At 38.5% G+C, this 25,592-nt stretch overlaps 1 protein-coding gene across 7 annotated transcripts in view; it reads right to left on the bottom strand.

Annotated features, from left to right (window-relative positions):
* The window catches only part of LOC123514512, a 54,732-nt gene that overhangs the window by 22,135 nt on the left and 7,005 nt on the right, over positions 1-25,592 (bottom strand). For all 7 annotated transcript variants that reach the window (XM_045272395.1, XM_045272396.1, XM_045272398.1 and 4 more), the window contains exons 4-5: positions 1,909-2,194; positions 1,292-1,446 (exon numbers count right to left, since the gene is read on the bottom strand). In XM_045272395.1, the coding sequence (XP_045128330.1) occupies positions 1,292-1,446; positions 1,909-2,194 (441 nt within the window). The remainder of the gene's footprint in view (positions 1-1,291; positions 1,447-1,908; positions 2,195-25,592) is intronic.

Raw genomic sequence — 25,592 nt, 5'->3', positions numbered from 1 at the left:
TAGTAAATGATATTAAAAAGATAGACAAAGAAGACCTGATGCTGTTGACGGAAGAGGATGGAAGGACAAGAAGACATGAAAAGAAGATCAGGATGAGGCAGTGTGTGAAGGATGTTGGAAAATACAGTTTTCCACACAGAACGGTGGAAAAATGGAATGCATTGGATAATGGAATTGTTGCAGCACATAGTGTACATAACTTTAAAGAAAAATTAGATAAATGGAGATATGGAGACAGGACACTATGAGCCCTGCTCGAACCCTGTACAATACAACTAGGTAAACACACACACACACACACACACACACACACACACACACACACACACACACACACACACACACACACACACACACACACACACACACACACACACACACACACACACACACACACACACACACACACACACACACATAGTGTAGTGGTTAGCACGCTCAACTCACAATCAAGAGGGCCAGGTTCGAGTCCCGGTGCGGCGAGGCAAATGGGCAAGCCTCTTAATGTGTGGCCCCTGTTCACCTAGCAGCAAATAGGTACGGATGTAACTCGAGGAGTTGTGGCCTCGCTTTTCCGGTGTGTGGAGTGTGTTGTGGTCTCAGTCCTACCCGAAGATCAGTCTATGAGCTCTGAGCTCGCTCCATAATGGGGAAGACTGGCTGGGTGACCAGCAGGTGACCGAGGTGAATTACACACACATCAGGTAGTGTAGTGGTTAGCACACTTGACTCACAACCAAGAAGGCCTGGGTTCGAGCCCCATGTGTGGCAAGGCAAATGGGCAAGCCTCTTAATGTGTAGCCTCTGTTCACCAAACAGAAAGCAAATACAGGATGTAATTTAAGGGGTTGTGGCCTCACTGTCCTGGTGTAGGGTGTGGTTTCAGTCCTACCCGAAGATCAGTCTGTACAAGCTCTGAGCTCTTTTCATTGAGGAATGGCTGTCTGGGTGACCAGCAGACAACTGTAGTGAATTACACACACAGGAAGCAAACACTGTTCCATTCCATTTTTAGCTAACATTCCAAATCTGCAAAGTTTAGAGAGTGAACAGAGGCTACAGTAAATAGAGCCCAACCTAATCTGTCTCCAACTTACCAAGGGATCCAAAACCTCTCGGATCTGTCAAGCTTGTTAATCCCTTACAACATAAAAGTAATTTTTCTATACTATATTGCAAAAGTATATGAATATGAACCATATAAATGTATTCACTAACAACTGCTACACTGTCTCAATCACAAAGATAAGCACCAACTCTTTATCATCTCTTTCCATGACCAAAAACACACCAATCGTATCCACAATGACAGCATCAGTTATTGAGGTTGCCGTGCTGAAAGCAACCATTCCTGTGAAGAGCTGCAATGCAAACATCCAAAACTGCCAGTGCTCCCATACCCCGGGGCACCCTGCTCCCTCCCATCGTCCGCTCCCACATTCTAGGCTGCCAGGGAGAAACAAAGCAAAAAAAACAAAGGTTACTATAAAAATTATGAGAGAGAGAGAGAGAGAGAGAGAGAGAGAGAGAGAGAGAGAGAGAGAGAGAGAGAGAGAGAGAGAGAGAGAGAGAGAGAGAGAGAGAAAATTATGGATATTGCAATGTTATTTGAGTGACAACTACTAGTAAAATAATGAATTTTAAAAAAAGCATTAAGTATTACTGGAACTTTTTCCCCACACAAGTGAAAGTGCACCAATAAATTAAGAAAGTAACAATAAAAATACTCATAATATTGGTGCTTAAAAATTTGAAGTGGATACAAACATTCCTCGCAACATTTTCCATCATATAATCACTTAAAAACATATCAAAGAATTACAGATACAATTACTGGTGTATAAAGCAAAATACACACACACACACACACACACACACACACACACACACACACACACACACACACACCTCAAATTCCCAAGAAGCATGTTCTCAGACACTCCCATTCCCTCCAGGCGGTACATTCTTGAAGGTGACTCCTGTTTTCCCTCTGGTGCAGACAAATTGGAGATGGGAAAAGCTTCCTTCCATTCACTACTGAACTGAAGATCAGGATGTTGTGGGAGAAGAGTGACAGTGACAGACAGACTGGAGGAGGAGGAGGAGGTACTTGCACTGCTTTCATTGAAACAGCTCCAGGCCTCCCCACAGCGCACCACACAGTCCCATGCCACTGACACGTAGCACTCATCTCCTTCAAATAACAAAGACCATTAATACTCATCACTAAAGTGTGTGTGTGTGTGTGTGTGTGTGTGTGTGTGTGTGTGTGTGTGTGTGTGTGTGTGTGTGTGTGTGTGTGTGTGTGTGTGTGTGTGTGTGTGTGTGTGTGTGTGTGTGTGTGTGTGTGTGTGTGTGTGTGTGTGTGTGTGCGCATGTGTGTGTGTGTATTTACCTAATTGTATTTACCTAATTGTAACATACGGGAAAAGAGCTATGCTCGTGTTGTCCCGTCTCCATATCTATTAATGTCCAGCTTTTTCTTAAAATCATGAATATTCCTTGCGTTGACCACTTCCACGTCTAAACTATTCCATGCTTCCACCCTTCTATGAGGGAAGCTATATTTTTCACATCTCTCCTATAAGTGGCCATTTTAGTTTTTTCCCATGCCCTCTCGACATTCTTTCATTCCACATACACAGATCTTCCCTATCCATTTTTCCATGCCAATCATCACTCTGTATATTGCTATCAGGTCTCCCTTTCTCTTCTGTTTTCCAGGGTCGGAAGTTGCATTCTTTTCAGTCTGTCTTCATAAGTCAAATCTCTTAAGTCAGGCACCATTTTGTTGCAGCCCTCTGTACTTTCTCTAGTTTCCTTATGTGTTTCTTTAAGTTCGAGCCCACTGTATTGTTGCATATTCAAGCCTCGGTCTTATCATTGCAGTAATTATTTTCTTCATCATTTCTTCATCTAAATATACGAACGCCACTCTTATGTTCCTCAATAAGTTCAATACTTCTCCAATTATTTTGTTTATATGTCTCTCTGGCGATAGGTCATTGGTAATTGTCACCCCAAGGTCTTTTTCTTCATGACTGGTTTTATGTCTTCATTTCCTATCTTGTACATACTCCTGATTCTTCTTTCACTCTTGCCAAACTCTATTTTCTTGCATTTTGTCGTGTTGAACTCCATTTGCCATGTACAGCTCCATTTCCATATTCTGTCCAAGTCTTCCTGGAGTAGTTCGCAATCTTTGTCACATCTCACTTTTCTTAACAATTTTGCATCGCCTGCAAATAGGCTCACATAACTGGACACCCCATCCACCATGTCATTTATGTAGACCGCGAACATTACTGGTGCCAACACTGATCCCTGTGGAACTCCACTCTCCACCAATCCCCATTCTGATGGTCTGTCCTTAATTATTGTTCTCATTTCTCTTCCTACCAAAAGTCTTCCATCCATTTTAGTAAACTGCCATGCACTCCTCCTACCATTTCAAGTTTCCAGATCAGTCTCCGGTGTGGTACCTTATCAAAGGCCTTTTTTAAATCCAGATATATTCCATCAGCCCAACCATCTCTTTCCTGTATTACATCTATCACCCTCGAATAGTAACATATCAGGTTTGTCGTGCATGAACGCCTTTTCTAAAACCAAATTGACACTCACAAAGTATGTCATTTTCTCCAAGAAGTCTGTCCATCTATTCTTCACCACCCTCTCACACATCTTAGCTACCACACTTGTAAGTGACACTGGTCTATAGTTCAATGGGTCTCTCTTGTTACCTGATTTATAGATTGGGACAATGTTAGCTCTTTTCCAGTCTTGGGGCACTACACCTTCCCTTAATGAGGCATCAATTACTTCACAAACTTTTTCTGCCAGTTGCTCCTGCATTCTCTTAAAATCCATCCTGATACCCCATCAGGTCCCACAGCTTTTCTCACTTCTAAACTCCCCATCATGTTCTTGATCTCCTCCACAGTTACTTGAAACTCCTTCATAATCCCTTTCTGTTCCATTACCAGTGGTTTGTCAAAAGCAGTCTCCTTTGTGAATACCTTCCGAAAGCATCCATTCATAGCCTCTGCCATTTCCTGGGATCTTCACTGCATACTCCATTTACTTCTAAACTTTCAATACTTTCTCTATTTTTGATGTTGTTGTTCACATGTCTGTAAAAAGCCTTGGTTGGTCTTTACATTTATCAATTATATCCTTTTCTTGTTTCTTTCTTTCTTCTCTTCTAATCAACACATATTCATTTCTTGCTCTTTTGTAACTTTCCCACTGCTTAATCCGTCTTTTCCTTCTCCACCTCTTCCATGCATCCTGTGTGTGTGTGTGTGTGTGTGTGTGTGTGTATTTACCTAATTGTATTTACCTAATTGTAACATACGGAAAAGAGCTATGCTCGTGTTGTCCCGTCTCCATATCTATTAATGTCCAGCTTTTCTTAAAATCATGAATATTCCTTGCGTTGACCACTTCCACGTCTAAACTATTCCATGCTTCCACCCTTCTATGAGGAAGCTATATTTTTCACATCTCTCCTATAAGTGGCCATTTTAGTTTTTCCCATGCCCTCTCGACATTCTTCCATTCCACATACACAGATCTTCCCTATCCATTTTTCCATGCCAATCATCACTCTGTATATTGCTATCAGGTCTCCCCTTTCTCTTCTGTTTTCCAGGGTTGGAAGTTGCATTCTTTTCAGTCTGTCTTCATAAGTCAAATCTCTTAAGTCAGGCACCATTTTTGTTGCAGCCCTCTGTACTTTCTCTAGTTTCCTTATGTGTTTCTTTAAGTTCGAGCCCACTGTATTGTTGCATATTCAAGCCTCGGTCTTATCATTGCAGTAATTATTTTCTTCATCATTTCTTCATCTAAATATCTGACGCCACTCTTATGTTCCTCAATAAGTTCAATACTTCTCCAATTATTTTGTTTATATGTCTCTCTGGCGATAGGTCATTGGTAATTGTCACCCCAAGGTCTTTTTCTTCATGACTGGTTTTATGTCTTCATTTCCTATCTTGTACATACTCCTGATTCTTCTTTCACTCTTGCCAAACTCTATTTTCTTGCATTTTGTCGTGTTGAACTCCATTTGCCATGTACAGCTCCATTTCCATATTCTGTCCAAGTCTTCCTGGAGTAGTTCGCAATCTTTGTCACATCTCACTTTTCTTAACAATTTTGCATCGTCTGCAAATAGGCTCACATAACTGGACACCCCATCCACCATGTCATTTATGTAGACTGCGAACATTACTGGTGCCAACACTGATCCCTGTGGAACTCCACTCTCCACCAATCCCCATTCTGATGGTCTGTCCTTAATTATTGTTCTCATTTCTCTTCCTACCAAAAGTCTTCCATCCATTTTAGTAAACTGCCATGCACTCCTCCTACCATTTCAAGTTTCCAGATCAGTCTCTGGTGTGGTACCTTATCAAAGGCCTTTTTTAAATCCAGATATATTCCATCAGCCCAACCATCTCTTTCCTGTATTACATCTATCACCCTCGAATAGTAACATATCAGGTTTGTCGTGCATGAACGCCCTTTCTAAAACCAAATTGACACTCACAAAGTATGTCATTTTTCTCCAAGAAGTCTGTCCATCTATTCTTCACCACCCTCTCACACATCTTAGCTACCACACTTGTAAGTGACACTGGTCTATAGTTCAATGGGTCTCTCTTGTTACCTGATTTATAGATTGGGACAATGTTAGCTCTTTTCCAGTCTTGGGGCACTACACCTTCCCTTAATGAGGCATCAATTACTTCACAAACTTTTTCTGCCAATTGCTCCCTGCATTCTCTTAAAATCCATCCTGATACCCCATCAGGTCCCACAGCTTTTCTCACTTCTAAACTCCCCATCATGTTCTTGATCTCCTCCACAGTTACTTGAAACTCCTTCATAATCCCTTTCTGTTCCATTACCAGTGGTTTGTCAAAAGCAGTCTCCTTTGTGAATACCTTCCGAAAGCATCCATTCATAGCCTCTGCCATTTCCTGGGATCTTCACTGCATACTCCATTTACTTCTAAACTTTCAATACTTTCTCTATTTTTGATGTTGTTGTTCACATGTCTGTAAAAAGCCTTGGTTGGTCTTTACATTTATCAATTATATCCTTTTCTTGTTTCTTTCTTTCTTCTCTTCTAATCAACACATATTCATTTCTTGCTCTTTTGTAACTTTCCCACTGCTTAATCCGTCTTTTCCTTCTCCACCTCTTCCATGCATCCTCTTTTCTTGTTCTAGCCTTTTCACATCTATCGTTAAACCAGTCCTGCTTTCCAACTTCTCTATGTTGTCTTATTGGTACAAATTTTTCTCACCTTCTTTGTATATTTTTATAAATTCCTTCCACTTTTCATTTGCTCCTTAGCACTCTTGAATTTCATCCAATTTGTCTCTTGAAAGAATTTCTTTAGGTTTCCAAAATCTGTCTTGGCATAATTCCATCTTCCCACTTTATATTCTTCATTTCTTCTAGATTTCTCTTCATCTATCACCTTGAACTCCAAAACTGCATGATCACTCTTTGCTAAAGGGCACTCCACCCTCATCTCCTCAATGACCATTGGCTCTGTACTAAAGACCAAGTCCAGTCTTGACGATGCTCCCTCTCCTCCAAACCTAGTATCTTCTTTGACCCACTGAGTTAACACATTTTCCATTGCCAGTGTCAATAGTGTATTTCCCCATGTTGTCTCTGATCCTTCCATTGACCAGTCCTCCCAACACACCTCTTTACAATTAAAATCTCCCATCATTATAGTTCGTTCACAGCCACCCAACATTTCTTCCAGACATGTTCCTGTATCACTTATCATTTCTTCATATTCCTGTACTGACCATGCATTTGTCTTAGGTGGTACGTACACCACTATGTAGTGCCTCTTTTTCCTTCATTAGTTTCTGCTCTGATCTTTAGCACTTCTGCCTTTCCCATACCTTCTTTCACTTGATCCACCTTTATATCTTTTTAACCAGCAACATCACTCCTCCTCCCATCTTACCTACTCTATTTCTTTTCCAAACATTATATTTCCTTCTCCAACCATCATCAGGTCTTCTCCCTCTCTCAGTTTTGTTTCAGTAAGACCCACAATATCTGGGTTCTTGTCCCTCAAGTAATCGTTGAGTTCTAAAATCCCGATATCACTCCATTTATGTTGGAATACATTACATTTCGCTCATATGTAAGTTTCTTTAGTCCTTTCTTGCTGTACTTTTCTGGGTTATGAACCACTTCCTCAGTCTCATATCCAAGATTCTCCAGAAAAACTCTTTCTTCTCCTCTTCTGTCCTCTCTTCATTTTTTTCAAAGCCTCCTTTCTCAACTCATTTAACATTTCTCTTTCCTTTTCACCGAGATCTCTTCTCAACCAAATCTTCCTTGTTGTTTCCTGCTGGGCTAGCCTCCATGACTTCTCCACCAATTCATCTACATCCTTTTGTGACTTAAGTTTGATTCTTATTGGCCTCATACCTTCTCTTGTGAACTTTCCAATTCTATGGAAGTCCTCTATTTCTTGTACTAGGTCTTTTCCTCCTCCTGCACCACATTAATGATATTATTTATCACCTTTTTATGTTTTCTCTCTCTCCATTTTACTCGGTGTCTTATCCTCCTCCACACCAAATATCACCACACATCTCTTTTTGTCTACAGTTTCCCTCACCAATGTCTCATTTGACTTAATAACCTTCACCACTTTCTCAGCAATCTTCTCTTCTATGATCTGTTGATCTATAATTTCAGCAAGGCCCAAAGTTTTCTCCCCAGACTCTTTGATTTCCTTTTCCAGACTTGCAACTTTGTAATTTACCTCCTTTCTTTCCACTTCCTGACTTTTTTTCCATTCAGCCTGCTTCTCCATCACTTTTCCTAGAGATTCTCCACATTTTTCGCAATTCACTTTAATTAGCTTAACTTCCTCTTTCAGTGCTGCATTTTCCTTCTTCATATCGGCACAGTCTTTCTTTACATTGTCATAACTCGTTTCCAGGCCCTCATACTTTTCAAACAGTTTTCAATTTTACCTTCTAACTCCAGAATTTTCTTCACATAAGCGCTCTTCTCCATTATTCCTTGAAACCCTGTGAAGTCTGATTCATCTTTCGAGTTCACGGCCGCCATGTTGCGCAGATGTAAACAAACCAGCTGATGGCTCAAACGCAGGCTACAGTTTATATTTACCTTCACTGGACATTATTTTGCTAATCAACAGTTAACATGACTATATGGAGACGGGACAAACATTACCAGCTCCTTTCCCACCTTGGTTACTCTTAGGTAACTGTAGAATTATAGATGATTGCTCTGGAGCTCAGCGACCACCTCCGCCATCGACGATGTCCCGTGTGTGTGTGTGTGTGTGTGTGTGTGTGTGTGTGTGTGTGTGTGTGTGTGTGTGTGTGTGTGTGTGTGTGTGTGTGTGTGTGTGTGTGTGTGTGTGTGTGTGTGTGTGTGTGTGTGTGTGTCGCCTGCTGGTCACCCAGCCAGTCTTCCCCATTACGGAGCGAGCTCAGAGCTCATAGACCGATCTTCGGTGGGACTGAGACCACAACACACTCCACACACCGGAAAGCGAGGCCATAACCCTCGAGTTACATCCCGTACCTATTTACTGCTAGGTGAACAGGGGCACACACATTAAGAGGCTTGCCCATTTGCCTCGCCGGGACTCGAACCAGGCCCTCTCAATTGTCGAGTGTGCTAACTACACTGTGTGTGTGTGTGTGTGTGTGTGTGTGTGTGTGTGTGTGTGTGTGTGTGTGTGTGTGTGTGTGTGTGTGTGTGTGTGTGTGTGTGTGTGTGTGTGTGTGTGTGTGTGTGTGTGTGTGTGTGTGTGTGTACCTAGTTGTAATTTACTGAGCCTGATCTATGCTTGAGTGATCCTATCTTTGAAATGTATCCAATACTCTTCACCTTTCCTAATGTCAAGCTGCTTAGCATATGTATTCTATCAAATTGTTCTCTTCCTCAGACTCCTCCTATCACCATTTTATTTCTGTATCATGTCCCATCACTTCTGTACTGTCACTAGATCCACCAAACTTATTGGTCACTACAAGTCTGCTAAATGGGGCAAAATATGATTACATTTTTCTAATTGTGGTTTCCCTGCAATGACTATCGATTTTACGTCAAACATCTTATACTTCCCAATTACTTACACACACACAAACACACACACACATACTGAGCAATGGCGACAAATGATGGAAGAAGAGTGGATTCTGGATCGCGTAATGGTGGTATAAAAGGGAGGGGAGGTAATATTAGTGCAGTAAATTATGTACTAAAGGAGTCCCATCTCTAGTGTTTTCGGAGTCAGTTGGCTTTGTTTACAAATGGCCGAGGCTCTGCCTACTCCGTCGGGAATTCTTACCATTACAAATGTTAGTTTCCATTCCATGGTTTTGATGATAGTGGTGATGGCATTATATCAAGTTGAAAATTAGGCTTCAAGGAAGAAGAGTTCTTGAAGGAAAGGGTTGTTGGAACAAATCAAGGCACAAGAGTTGAAACAGGTTAGAGTTATTGAGAGGTTAACATCTGTGGAAGCTAAATTGACCTTGGTGGAGGATGCTAATGTCAAATTAAAGGTAAAAAATCAAAACCTGAAGGATTACATCAAGACAAGTGAGGAAATAGTGCAAAAAGGTAAGTATGAAATTAAAGACAGCATGAAAAGTGTTGAACAACATAAAAATCAATGGATTACTATTTATAATAAGGAGAAGGAGTCTTTGAAAAAGATTACTGAAGAGCCAAAGAAGGGTGAACAAGATTTGAGATAGAAAGTGGTTAAAGTTATCAAGTAAGAGGAGAATCAAGTTAGAAATACTGTGGAGAAGTATAAACAGGTTGTTGTATTTGGTCTAAAAGAAGACAATGTGGTAAATAGAAAGGAAAGACAGGAAAAGGAAAAGAATACAGTGAATAAAGTAATAAGGAAGATGGCTGGAGAAGATACAGATGAGGTACAACAGATGGAGGATTTCTTCAGAATTGGTAAATTTGAGGCTATTAAAGTTAGACTGATTAAAATCAGGTTTGCAACTCAGGCCCAGGCAGAGCTTGTCTTAAATAGGTCATGGAGGTTGTCTGGTGATGAAAAATCTGGCAATGTCTGGATAAGCAGGGATCTTGATGAAGCAGAGAGGACTAAAACAAGAGAAATGATTAATGAGGCCAAGCAAAACAATGAACAGAGAACAGAGGAGGAAAAGAGTCAATTTTATTGGAAAGTGAGAGACATGAAAATGTTAAAGAAAAAGCTTCCAGGAAACTAAGTAAAGTATTGTATACAAATGTTGATGGAATGCTGTCCTTGATGGTGGCAATTAATGAGTTGCTTGGTAGAATTAAACCGGATGTTATGATACTGACTGAAACAAAGTGGAAAAGTGAATGGGGGGATTCCTGATGTTGTGGTGGCATGTATGAAGTGTGGATGAGATATAGAAGAATTAAAGAAGGTGGAGGAGATATGATTTTGACTAAGAAGAGAGTTAAAGTGAAGGAGGTAATTAGAAGTGAAGAAAATTCTGAGATTTTACAGGTAATAGTCTCAGGTACCAACAGTAAAAATGTAATGTGGGAGTGTACGTACTCCCAAAGAGTAATGCTTAGGGAAAGGATGAGCACGATGATATGTTGGTGAATGTTTTAAGAATTTTAGAGGAAGTGGTTAAGAAAAACTTTGATGTGGTTATTGCAGGTTATTTTAATTGTCAAGTGAACACGGCAACGATGATGCCCAGTGGAGATGAAATAAGCTTTTAAATTGGTCAACAGAAAACTTTTTGACTCACTGAGTTGACTGTGATACTAGATTTAGAGGAGGTGATTCACCATCGAGGCTTGTTTTAGTGTTTACCAAAGATATGGACAATATTATAAATTTGCAATGTGAAAGTCCCTTGGGTAAAACCGACCATGTGTTAATGGCATTTGATGTATTAAAAGAGAATGAGACTGTAAATGAGGAGTATACAGTAAAAAGACTTAGATATGTTAGAGCTGATTTCAGAAAATTGAGAAAATTCTTTGCTGAGGTGGATTGGAGTGATTTTGAGAAGGCTGAGGATGTTCAAGATAAATAGAATTATTTTTTTTTTTAATTTACAATGTTGCAGTCAGGAGTTTTGTACCTGGAGCCCAAAATGGGAGTGTGGTTTAATGCTAAATGCATAAAGGCCAAAAATGACAAGATTAATGCTTGGAATAGATGGAGGAAGCATAAAACTGAAAACAGATGGGATGAATATATTAAAGTTAGAAATGAATATGTCAAGACGATAAGGCTGGAGAGAAAGAAATATGAGTGCAATATAATTGACAAGTGCACAGATTAACCCAAGTTGTTTTTTAGACACATGAATAGCAAGATGAAACATAGAGAAGGGATAACTAGGTTTAAAGTCCAACCCTGATGGTGAAATTACTGGATATACTGAGCACTATCTTCATGACATATGATGAAATTTTTTAAATGTTAAAGGATCTTGATGTAAATAAATCAATGGGACCAGACAGAACATCAAACTGGATTTTGAAGGAATGTAGAGAACAACTAGCTGGAAAAATTCATACTTTGGTGGTAACATCCTTGACAAAAGGTTTTGTGCCTAAGGATTGGAAAAGAGCAAATAACACACCAATATTCAAAGGAGGTGGTAAAGAAAATCCTTTAAACTATAGACCAGCGTCATTGACCAGTGTGGTGGGGAAGTTGTGCGCGAATGGTTAAAGAGCACTTGGAGAGACAAAATATAATAACAAACTGTTAGTCTGGTTTTAGAAAAGGTAGATCATGCTCCACAAATTTGCTGTCATTTTACTCAGGTGATTGACGTCATTCAAGAAAGAGATGGATGGGTGGACGCAGTATATCTTGACTTGAAAAAAAGCATTTGATAAGGTACCACATTGAAAATTGTTATGGAAGATAAAGGGGTATGGAGGTATTGGTGGAAGATTACTTGAGTGGATGAAGAATTATCTTAATGACAGAGAAATGAAAACAGTAATATGAGACCAGTGTTCATCATGGCTTAAGGTAACTAGTGGTGTCCCACAGGGATCTGTGTTGGCACCACTAATGTTTGTTATCTATGTTAATGGCTTGAGTGAAGAAGTTGAAAGTTATATAAACCTGTTTGCTGATGATGCAAAACTGATGAGGAAGGTCGAAAATGTGAATGACTGTTTAATGCTGCAAAGTGATTTAGATAAGATTAGTAATTGGAGTAGAACATGGTAAAAGGAGTTTAATTGAATAAGTGTAAGGTAATGAAGTTTGGTAAGCATGGAAAGAGAATATGATATGACTATGATATGAATGGTGTCAAATTTGAGATGTCGAAAGAGGAAATGGATTTGGGAGTGACTGTTACAGATGACTTGACTCCAGACAAACATATAAATAGTATTGTTAATGGTATGATGAATTTATTAAAAAGGGTGAGAGTGGCCATTTTGTACCTTGATGAAAGGATGATTAAAAGGATACTGATTTCTGTGATATGACCAAAATTGGAATATGCGGCAGTCATGTGGTCTCCTTATAAAGAGAAAAATATTATGAAGTTGGAAAGAGTGCTGAGAGCAATTACAAAGATGGTTCCAAATTTAAGTACTTTAAGCTATGGAGAAAGATTGAGGAAATTGGACATTACTACATTAGAAGAGAGAAGGAAAAGAGGAGGTCTGATACATGTCTATAGAATAGTTAATGGTATGGAGGATGTGGATAAAGAAAACTTTTTGCTACTGAACACACACAGTACAAGAGGAAATGGTTTAAAGTTGAAAAAGAATTTTTGTAGAAGAGATGTCGAGAAATATAGTTTCCCTCATAGAGTTGTGAACAATTGGAATGAACTTGATAAGGAGATTGTAATGGCTGGGACTGTGCATACATTTAAGGAGAAATTTGACAAAAGATATAGAGATGGGACACCATGAGTTTACTCCCCTCCCGTAAACTACAACTAGGTAAATACGCACACACATTTTCTTGAAATGTAAAGAATACAAAATATTAAATATATATATATATATATATATATATATATATATATATATATATATATATATATATATATATATATATATATATATATATATATATTATATACAGGCAACCCCCGCTTAACGAAGGTTCACACAACGAAATTTTGCAATAACAAAGGTTTCATTTTACTACCATCTGCTTGTTTAACGAACACCAAACTTGCTTTAATGAGGTTTTATCCAGGTAATTTTTTCCAAGTTTGAAAGCACTGCCGTATCATGCAAGCCAACAGGCTTTTAAATACACCAGTGCCTCTGGTGGACAACACGCACACCACTCACTCCTCCTGTTCAAAACAATAACAGCGTCACCAGCAGCTCGTCTTTCCTTGCTCAATTTACCACCAAAACACCCTGCAATGTCGCTAGCATTGCTAAGAAGACCAGGAAATCTTACTCTTGAAGTGAAGCTGGATATTATTCACAGACATGAGAGGCAAGAAAACTAATAGCATTGCTGGCCACCATCTTCATTCCATCTACTGTCTTTATGATTTTCAAGTCAGCATACTCTATTAAGAAGGCTGGTGAGACCGTATCTTCCTTGAAAGCTAAAAGAACCACCTGAACTCGTGACTCTACAATGGATAAAATGGAAAGCCTTGTGGAAATGTGGTACATAGGTTTTGTATATGATACAATGATACGCCCTTTGTTTACATTCCACAGGTTGCCGGTTAGTGTCTTTCCCGCTCCACTCTCCCTCCCTTCATAAATTTAAGATCATCAACATTATAAAGTTATGTACATAAATACATTAGTGTACATTATAATGACTTAAATTAAACTGCCTAAATGCTCAACTTCATAATTTTTACTTTCATTAAACCTTTCACTGTACTATGATGCACTCTCACTTTGTTTACTCTCAATGGAAGTTCAAGTCAGGAGTTAAACTTGTTATAATCGTTTCACTTAACGAAGTTTCGCTTAAAGAAGGTTTTTTTAGGAACATAACCCCTTCATTAAGCGGGGGGTTGCCTGTGTTTATATATATACAATGGAGATTCAAAACTTGAACGTCTAAATACTCAAACTTTTCAATACTCAAACGCAAAAGTTCAATTTAATACTCAAAAAAATATCTTATAGTTGAACATCCATACCCGTGGTTGCAAACAAAGGCTTCCTGGCGTCCCCATTCCCCCTCTGCCAGTTGTGGCTTGTGCTGCCGCGGTCATCAGAATAACATTTTCCTGCATTCTACCTGTAGTTTTTCATTTATAAACTTCATACCACTAAAGGCTTATTAGTGGTAAAAATATCTGGTAATCAAACAGCCACACATTTGGTTGTATACAAAGCTCTGTCATCTCCCTTCTCGCAGCCACCACTGTACTGTTCTGATACCGTATTATGGGTAATACTAGTAATACTGGTATTACCGTTATACCGATATTAACGTAATATTGGTATACCGATGCCGTTCCGCATCCTTGGTCCTGCCACAGTCTTAAGAAAAACAACTTTGTTCTGCATTCTGTCAGTAGTTTTTCATTCAGAAACTTACGATGGCACCAAAGAGTGGTGATAATAAGGAATCTGGTGAGAATGCAAGTGTTAGTGAGCCACAGCCGTCCATCAATGGATTCACAGGAATCACACCAGGAGAAACTTAACAAAGATGTTTTCCCCACCCTTCTCCCCTCTTCTAAGTTATCCATCACTAGCCTTCACTTACGGTATGTACAAATCAAAATTGTAAAACAAATATATTAAAATTTTATAAACTTGAGGTTTTGCTAAGATTAGAACAAATTACCTAATTTACAGGTATCAATAATCAAACTTTTTAATACTCAAACAGCCATGAATTAAGTTCGAGCATTGTATCTCCACTGTATATATATATATATATATATATATATATATATATATATATATATATATATATATATATATATATATATATATATATATATTTTTACACACACACACACACACACACAATGGTACCTTAAGATATGAGTCCAATTCACTCTATGACAGAGCTCGTATCTCAAAACAATTTTTCCCACTGAAATGCACTGAAATGCTATCAATCCATTCCAGCCTCCCCAAAAAGAGCAACCCAATTTTTTATAACATGTTTTTAGGAAAGAAAAGGTATTTATAAATAACAAATATTAAAAACATTATAAAACACAAGGAAAGAGAATACAAGGCTACGTCTCCACTAGAACTGGGCAGTCAGGGAATCACTGGACTTTTCAGTCTCAACTTCCATATATGGTAAAGTAAGTGGGGCTACACAGTGGGTGAAGCAGTCCTGAGTGAGGGGCATTTGATGACCGTGAGAGAGAGAGAGAGAGAGAGAGAGAGAGAGAGAGAGAGAGAGAGAGAGAGAGAGAGAGAGAGAGAGAGAGAGAGAGAGAGAGAGAGAGAGAGAATATAGAGGCAGTGCCAGCATAGAGCACTCTTTAGTGTTCTTATCTTGGAGATAGACATTTTTGGCTAATGGTGGTGAATGGCGAAGGAGGAACGGATGCAGGCACCATTAACTGTAAATTAAAACGACTCTTTAACCCTTACAATCCTGCATTAGTATTTCTGGTTATTCTCCCCCAGGCCTGCATTTGAAAGGGAAATTTTCTTTTTTTTAAACATTAATTAGTCTTAAAATGTGAAAATTTAAGACAAAAATAAACAAGAAAAGACAGCAAGAAAACAATATTTCAACACTTACAGTTAGAGAAGCGATGTGAAAGTCGAGATGTTGACGATAATCCCCTACAAATTCACACCACCTGAGATGTGACAATATGGTGAAAATTTGATATATTATGTTTGTTTTCTTCACTTTTCACAGTTATTTTATAATTTAGATATATTTCCATTATTTTTTACTATCTGCATCTTCACCATCTTGTGAATCATCTCCAGGAAACAATATCTCAGTCTATTCTTCTTCTGTGAAAGCACCAAAACGACACATGCAACTGCCTCCTTCCATGACTGCCATGCTCTGAGGGGATTTACCACGCATCCTTCACTCACAACTTGAAGATAATTTATAGCTAGTGAAATGGCAACAGTCACGTGTCTTTTTCAATACGAAATGATGCAGGAAAACTTACGCTGCAAATATACATGAACGGGTATTTGGCCACAAATGTACATATATGTGTACAGGACGGTAAGGGTTAAACAAATAAAAAAAGGTAAGTAAATAGTATGAAAATAGTTAAAAAAAAGGTGAGTAAATAGAGTGAAAATAGTTAAAGAACAATCACTTTGTACAAGATCTGCAGGAAACACGTAGATACTCACTCAGTTGAGACTGGACCAATGCAGCAACTAGTGGCACCACCCCAAAGCATGACTCATATCTCAAAATTTTTTTCATATCTCACAACAAAAAAATGTACCAAATCATGGGTCATATATCAAAAAATTTGTACCTCAAGTACCTAATATCTCAAGGTATTACTGAGTGTATGAGTCGGTGTGTATGTGTGTGCATGTGTGTGTGTGTATATATATTTATATTTATATATATATATATATATATATATATATATATATATATATATATATATATATATATATATATATATATATATATATATATATATATATATTAACATGGGGAGGGAGGAACAACAAACCTATTAACCTTCCATTAAAAATTCTGATATTAAGAAATTAATGTTTCCACAAAAAAGCACTAAAAATCTAGAATAACTTGCATGCAGTAGTAGTCCATGGAAAATCTATTCAAGAATTCAAAGCTAAGTTGACAATAGTAGATATGGAGATGGGATGGTACGAGTATGTATTGCTATTTCTTTATGTAACAACTAGGTAAATACAACAAGGTAAATACATCAATTAACACTAACTAATCAGAGCTGTTACACTCACAATGTAACTCATTCCATCTCAGTCCACACACCACCCACTGTTGTTGGGATGCAATACAGTCATGCAATACATGCAGTCACTTTGAAGAAAGTGAGGAAAAATTATCTAAAGAAATGGCACACACCACCTCATAGGTATAAAAGAAAATAAAAAAACAAATAATAACAAAATAACTGAGTGTCCATGTTGCAGTGTTTGCCTTTTTAGCACAAATATGCACTCCTAAAGGTAACAGTGCTTAACAAATGATTAGCTGACATGTGCCAACATGCACCATACCCACATGACTCAGCCATGGGGTACATCAATGATAACTGAAAGACAAAGGCATACCTAGCTTAGGTATTCCACAGAAGAGCCGCAACAAAAAGCATTCTTGCAACAGTAAATTCCATGGAGTGATTCAGAAAACATGATGACACCACAGAAGTGCTGGCAAAATGAAAAAAATATATATTATATGCAAAATTATACATAACTGCACTATACTGATAGCATGACTGAATAAAAATCATATGCACTTCATATTTGTGGAAGTACTAAAGCTCTTAGAAAAACAGACATTAATAAAAAGCTTTGATATACAATGGAAATTAAACAATTACAATAAATCTAAATAAAACTTAAAGAAGCAAAAAAGAGTACAGCATCATGTCCTCAAAAGTCTATTGCCCACCTCATCCACTGACAAGCTGCCTCATGGCTCAGTGTCTACACAGTCCTCTCTAGATACAGCAAACCCTCATTATAGTGAACATTGTTATACCACATTCCACATTTATCAAACATAACATGGCCTACCCATCATCTGTTGTATTTATCAAACAAAGGTTGACAAATGAAACGGAACATTTGGCCAGCGGTCATCAGCAGCAGCGAGTAGTGGGGCGTGATGAGTGAGTGAAAGTGGATGGTAATGGTGGTGTTGAGCACTAAGCACAAAAGCACACCCACACAAACATTGCCCCTGTCTCGGTCTTGCAGCAGGAGTTCAAGTGGAAAGTTGTTGGGCTTGTAAGTATGCTTGCATGTACAGGTAACTCTCGATTTACGCGTGTTTGATTTACGTGTTTTTGTTATAATGCGACCGAAAAAAAATATTATAATTAATTTAATTTGCGCAATCGGTTTGCTTATACGCGATTTGCCCCAACTGCATTTTCAAACTGAGCGCCAGATGCAATTTCAAACTGCACGCCAGAGAATTCCGCAGCTGGCCAATAGGTGGAAGCTCCGAGGCCGGATCCAAAAAGCAGGTTATTGTCTATGTTGGTACAGACAACCTCCATAGCAACCTCCTGCTCACATACCAACCTCCGTAAAATGGCATCCACAAAGATTCGTTGCTGTTGGCGGGTGGAGGTTGGTAGCCCGCCTAAAAGTGCTTATTGGCTGCCAGGAGCTAGATCCTAGAAACTTTAACAACATTGGAGCAACCTCCTGCCGCGAAATGGCATCCATGAACGCTTGGAGGGACGGTAACGAGGTTGCTATAAGGTTGCTCTCAGGTTGCTGGGAAGACCACCTCGAGAGGTGGAGTGATAGTGAATTACTAATGAAATACTGCAGTATTTCATTAGTAATTCACTATCACTCAGTGCCACGGAGTCCAGGTTATCCTCATGGCATGAGCATATATGAATACTAAGATATGATATCCATTATAGCAGGCAACAGAGGAGTGGAAACATAAATATTATGGTGAAAGCGACACGCAAGCTAAAAGGGTCATAAGAAGACACGGCCGAGTCGCTGCGAGTCTCCGCCTCGTCTGTGGGCGATCTCAACTCTGCTTTATTTTTTGGTATTCCATGTAAGATTTCACTTTATGCATTACAAAACAATCCTTTCTTGGGGGCAAGATTTATAAAAAGCTAATAAAAATGTTGTTTCGTGAACATAAATGCATATATAAGACAGTAACCAGGTGGTGTTCCCAGCAACCTGAGAGCAACCTCATAGCAACCTCGTTACCTTCCCTCCAAGCGTTCATGGATGCCATTTCGCGGCAGGAGGTTACTCTGACGTTGTTAAAGAATCTTGGATCCAGCTCCTGCTCTTCTCGTGCCTCATTTGCAGTCTGCCAGCACTGAGTACAGACGGAGAATCTCCTCAATCTGCCTATAATTCACCAAGATGGCCCCAAAACATTCTTCATTTTCTTCTGCATGTGGGGTTATTTTTGATAAGTGGATTTTTTATAAAGTGGTAAAGCTCAGAGGAAGATGGTGACTGACTGTGGTGTGAGTGGTGAAGGTGAAGGCAGTGACGCAGTGAGTTTTTTGTTTACGTATTCTTTGTTTTGTTGTTTTCTCTTATTATTTTTTGCTTTCTCTTATTATTTCTTGCTTTTCCCTTTACTTTAAATACACTTCTAGTATTTAGAATGGTAAATAATAAAAACATGTTAATTTTGCCAAATAAATAAAGTATTTTGTACGAATTTTTTTGGACCACATCCCACATCCCCCTATTATCTATTGTTTCTTATGAGAATTACATGTTTGTTTTACGTGAATCTTTATATACACGATGCCTCTTGGAACGCATCTATCGCGTAAATCGAGTTACCTGTATATATTTTTGTTTACTTGTTTGTTTGCAAATGTACGTATTCTTATTTACTTGAGCACAATGAATACATTTTTCCATAAAAGTTTCTTACTTATATAAAAATAATGCATATGCTCTATAATCAACATCCTATACATGAGTTACCAATATCTATATTATCTGAGGTTAATTTCAAGACACCAAATATCCCCCTCATATACTAAACAATGTTCATTGTGTGAGAGAGAATCTGACTGCTGCTCTGTTGTAATCTTCACCTTTATCATCAGTGGTATCTCCCTAATTAGTTAGCTATAAAGAGGGTTTACTGCACATAAAACTGAGTTTGTGATTTTTAATACTTCCTGTATCAAGTGCAAATTGTTCTCACCAAAGCCCTAAAGGCCTGTAAGACACAAATTTTATCTAGTAAATTACTTTCTTGAAATAGGCTGGGCTGCCACAAACATGGCCTCCTATATTACATACATCAATGAGCCAATCCAGTACGATCATAACAAATATAAAGCTAACAATGCACATTCTACACCATTGCAAGACCATTCACTTTCTCTGAAAATTACCATAAGATTCTGTGTTCCAAACAACTTCCTTCATACAGTAAGGTTTGTAACATGACAAATTTTTCAAGTCATATAAATTTATCTACCATGGAAATTAAATCCAAAACTAAAATTAACATTGACAAAAATGCTTTGTGTCAGTGGGATAACAACTCTACATCAGGAAATGGTGGATATGGACACTTTACGAACTGTCACAACAAGGTAACCTCTCACTTGGAGCTCCTAGGATTCATTTTAGAATAATCTCAAAATTTCTGAAGCCAGTCACAAAGAGACACCCTCCTAGTAACTCTTGACACACCACCAGGGATGCATCTGAGGCCAAGCATTAAGATGCTGCACAACACCCACAGTGTTGAAAGCTTCCATCAAACACTTTGTGCACCACACAGTAGCTATGTCAACAAAACCTTGTCATTACCATGGAGGAGACATCTGTCTCTGATTCTTTTGATGTCAGTAGTGTCATGCAAAGACAACTTATTCTGTGCACAAAGATGTTTAGGAGTGATCTGTGCAACTCACAGCATTGGCACCATGCTCTCCAATACATCCCAGGTGGCAAGTGGCAACTCCTTGAGCAAGCCTTTACCATTTCAGTATCCAATACTACAGACAGACCTCAAGTTATTAATAGTTTTTTTTGTGTGTGCTTTACTTTTAAGATTTATCTTCATCTATGTTAGTTATGTTAGTTCAATAATAACATATTAATGTAATTATATTAGAACACCAGAAAAGGTAGAAACATTTCAGAGTTAGTCACATGATATGTGATGTTATCTTTCTTTATAAGTTAAGTTACAGGTTATTCGATAACTAAAGCTTCCCTAAAGAACATGATTAGTTGCTGTTTATGAGAGGAAGCACTCAGTCCCTGCATACACATCCTCTTCCTACACATTTTTTTTTATTCTTTTTCATCTTAAAATCACTGACAAAAACTCCTGCAATGTGTATTATGTATATAAGTGTTTGTGTGTGTAATCTAAAACTTAGGACACAGCTATACATAAAATGATAAATGAGTGAGTGGTCTCACAATCTTCATGATGTGTTCTGTGTCTTAATTATTGTCCATTATTCTAAAAGAAAAAATTATGTAACACGGAAATGTCAGTCCCAGTCAGCTATTGTTTTGTGGTAGACACACACACACACACACACACACACACACACACACACACACACACACACACACACACACACACACATACACACACACACACACACACACACACACACACACACACACTAGCCAGAGGACCGGGGTTCGATTCCCCGGCCGGGTGGAGATATTTGGGTGTGTCTCCTTTCACGTAGCCCCTGTTCACCTAGCAGTGAGTAGGTACGGGATGTAAATCGAGGAGTTGTGACCTTGTTGTCCCGGTGTGTGGTGTGTGCCTGGTCTCAGGCCTATCCAAAGATCGGAAATAATGAGCTCTGAGCTCGCTCCGTAGGGTAACGTCTGGCTGTCTCGTCAGAGACTGCAGCAGATCAAACAGTGAACACACTGTGCAGAGTTATAAAGCAAAAGGAGGATTGTGAAATACTGCAAGAAGACCTAAATAAGATCTGGGAATGGAGTAAGAAGTGGGAAATGGAATTCAATGTGAACAAAAGCCATGTCATGGAAATGGGAAAGAGTGAAAGACGACCTGTGGGAATCTATAAGATGGGAGATGGAGTAGAACTGGAGAAAGTTAACAAGGAAAAGGACTTAGGAGTGACGATGGAAGAAAACAATCAACCAGTAAGCCATATTGATAGAATTTTTAGAGAAACATATAATTTACTAAGAAATATTGGAGTACCATTTCACTACATGGACAAAGAAATGATGAAGAAATTGATAAATACTATAATAAGACCCAGATTGGAATATGCAGGAGTAGTGTGGACCCCTCATAAAAGAAACACATAAGAAAATTGGAGAGGCTACAAAAATGGCTACAAGAATGGTCCCAGAACTTGAAGGGATGACATATGAGGAGAGACTAAAGGCTATGGATCTACCAACCTTGGAACAAAGAAGGAGAGAGGAGACCTGATACAAGTCTATAAATTGATCAACGGAATGGACCAAGTGGATAATGAGAAACTGATCCTGAGAGAAGAATATGACACCAAGCACAAGATCGCATAGTAAAAAGCTGAGAAAGGGAAGATGTCTGAGAGATATTAAAAATATAGTTTCCAGAGATGTATTGAGACGTGGAACAGTTTAGATGAAGAAGTAGTGTCTGCAACGAGTGTGCACACTTTTAAAGTAAGATTGGATAAGTGTAGATATGGAGACGGGGCCACACGAGCATAAAGCCCAGGCCCTGTAAAACTACAACTAGGTAAATACACACACACACACACACACACACACACACACACACACACACACACACACACACACACACACACACACACACACAAACACAAAGGTTAAAAGGAGAAAATGGGAAGGTGGAAGACCCAAAAAGTATGGCAAAACTGTTAAATAATAATTTCCAGGAAGTCTTTCCTAAGAAATCCAAATTTGAGAGACCACAGAGTAATAGAGAGACCATCTATATGGAAGAGATTAAAGTAACCAAGCTTAAAATAAAAGAATTAATGAAGAAATTGGATGAAGAAAAAGCAATGGGAGCGGATGAAGTCTCAGGCAGAATACTGAAAGAATGTAGGGAAGAACTAGCAAGTCCTATATACAACATCATAAAATGCTCAATAGAAAATGGAACAATACCAGTGGAATGGAAAAGAGCTGAGGTGGTTCCCATATATAAGAGCAGAAGGAAGGAAGAACCTTTAAATTACAGACCAGTATCACTAACTAGTGTAATATGTAAGATGTGTGAAAGAGTAATAAAGAAACAATGGATCGAGTTCCTTGAGGACAACAAATTACTATCAAATAGCCAATTTGGCTTTAGAAAAGGTCGGTCATGTGTAACAAATTTACTGAGTTTCTACTCTAGAATAGTTGATAGGGTACAGAGAGAGAGGGATGGGTTGATTGTATTTACTTGGATTTAAAAAAGGCATTTGATAAAGTGCCACATGCAAGGTTACTGTGGAAATTAGAGGATAAGGGTGGTTCAAAAGGAAACACACTGAGATGGATGGAAAATTATTTGAGGGGGAGAGAAATAAGGACGGTAGTCAAAGACGTGAAGTCCAAATGGAGAGCAGTAGAAAGCGGAGTGCCACAGGGGTCAGTATTGGCGCCAATACTTTTTCTCATTTATATAAATGACATGCCAGAAAGAGTGAAGAGCTAGATAAATCTGTTTGTGGACAATGTGAAACTGTGCAGAGTTATAAAGCAAAAGAAGATTGTGAAATACTGCAAGAAGACCTAAATAAGATCTGGGAATGGAGTAAAAAGTGGGAGATGGAATTCAATGTGGACAAAAGCCATGTCATGGAAATGGGAAAAAGTGAAAGACGACCAGTGGGAATCTATAAGATGGGAGATGGAGTAGAACTGGAGAAAGTAAAAAAGGAAAAGGATTTGGAAGTGATGATGGAAGAAAATAATCAACCGGCAAACCATATTGATAGAATTTTCAGAGAGACATACAATTTGCTAAGGAATATTGGAATAGCATTTCACTACATGGACAAAGAAATGATGAAGAAACTGATAAGTACTATAATAAGACCCAGATTGGAATATGCAGGAGTAGTGTAGACCCCTCACAAAAAGAAACACATAAGGAAGCTGGAGACACTACAAAAAATGGCTACAAGAATGGTCCCAGAACTTGAAGGGATGACATATGAGGAGAGACTAAAGGCTTTGGATCTTCCAACATTGGAACAGAGAAGGAGAGAAGGGATCTCATACAAGTTTATAAATTGATAACCGGAACGGACCAAGTGGACAATGAATATCTGATCTTGAGAGAAGAATATGCCAGTCGAAGCACAAGATCGCATAGTAAGAAGCTGAGGAAGGGAAGATGTGTAAGAGATATTAAAAAGCATAGTTTCCCGCAAAGATATATTGAGACGTGGAACAGTTTGAATGAAGAAGTAATGTCTGCAACGAGTGTGCATACTTTTAAAGTAAGATTGGATAAGTATAGATATGGAGACGGGGCCACATGAGCATAAAGCCCATGCCCTGTAAAACTACAACTAGGTAAATACAACTACTAGGTAAATGCACACACACACACAGTAGCTATGGATGACATATGAGGAGAGACTAAAGGCTATGGATCTTCCAACATTGGAGCAGAGAAGGGAGAGAAGGGATCTCATACAAGTTTATAAATTGATCAACGGAATGGACCAAGTGGATGATGAGAAACTGATCCTGAGAGAAGAATATGACATTCGAAGTACAAGATCGCATAGTAAAAAGCTGAGAAAGTGAAGATATCTGACAGATGTTAAAAAATATAGTTTCCCACAAAGATGTATTGAGACGTGGAACAGTTTGAATGAAGAAGTAGCGTCTGCAACAAGTGTGCATACTTTAAAGTAAGATTGGATAAGTGTAGATATGGAGACGGGGCCACACGAGCATAAAGCCCAGGCCCTGTAAAACTACAACTAGGTAAATACACAGTTTTTTTTTTTTTTTTTTTTTTCTTTATGCCATAGTGCTACACTGCTATATCATTGAATTACACTGTGAATGTGATGACAAAACATGGACATTCACATAAGCTTAGACCAAGCACCCAGAATAAATAGACATTTTGTGTTATTTTCAACACCAAAGCTTCAGTACCCTCAAGTTTAGCAATCAAAGCAAGCAATTATGACACTCAATACGGTACTGTATGAAAAAGTGACAATAACCTTGTAATTTTTATATTTCCTGGTTTCCTTATTGTCCCATCCCATTATGGCTTTCATGGTGGGCAGGAAGAAAAATCTTAGGTAAATATGTTACTAAAAGTACATTAAAAAGAAGCGAGAATACAGGTAGACAGCACGACAGAAAAAAATCACACACACACACACACACACACACACACACACACACACACACACACACACACACACACACACATACACATGCCAGGAGTGAACAGCTACATAAATCTGTTTGCAAATGATACGAAACTGTGCAGAGTTATAAACAAAAAGAGGATTGTGAAATAATGCAAGAAGACCTAAATAAGATCTGGGAGTGGAGTAAAAGTGGGAAATGGAATTCAATGTGAACAAAAGCCACATCATGGAAATGGGAAAGAGTGAAAGACGACCCGTGGGAATCTATAAGATGGGAGATGGAGTAGAACTGGAGAAAGTTAACAAGGAAAAGGACTTAGGAGTGACGAAGGAAGAAAACAATCAACCAGTAAGCCATATTGATAGAGTTTTTAGAGAAACATATAATTTGCTAAGGAATATTGGAATAGCATTTCACTACACGGACAAAGAAATGATGAAGAAATTGATAAGTACTATAATAAGACCCAGATTGGAATATGCAGGAGTAGTGTGGACCCCTCATAAAAAGAAACACATAAGAAAATTGGAGAGACTACAAAAAATGGCTAC

The sequence above is a fragment of the Portunus trituberculatus genome, chromosome 38, assembly GCF_017591435.1.
Source record: "Portunus trituberculatus isolate SZX2019 chromosome 38, ASM1759143v1, whole genome shotgun sequence".
Taxonomy (NCBI): Eukaryota; Metazoa; Arthropoda; class Malacostraca; order Decapoda; family Portunidae; genus Portunus; species Portunus trituberculatus.
Note: the sequence above shows the minus strand (reverse complement) of the source record. Positions and strands in the feature narration are given on the sequence as shown.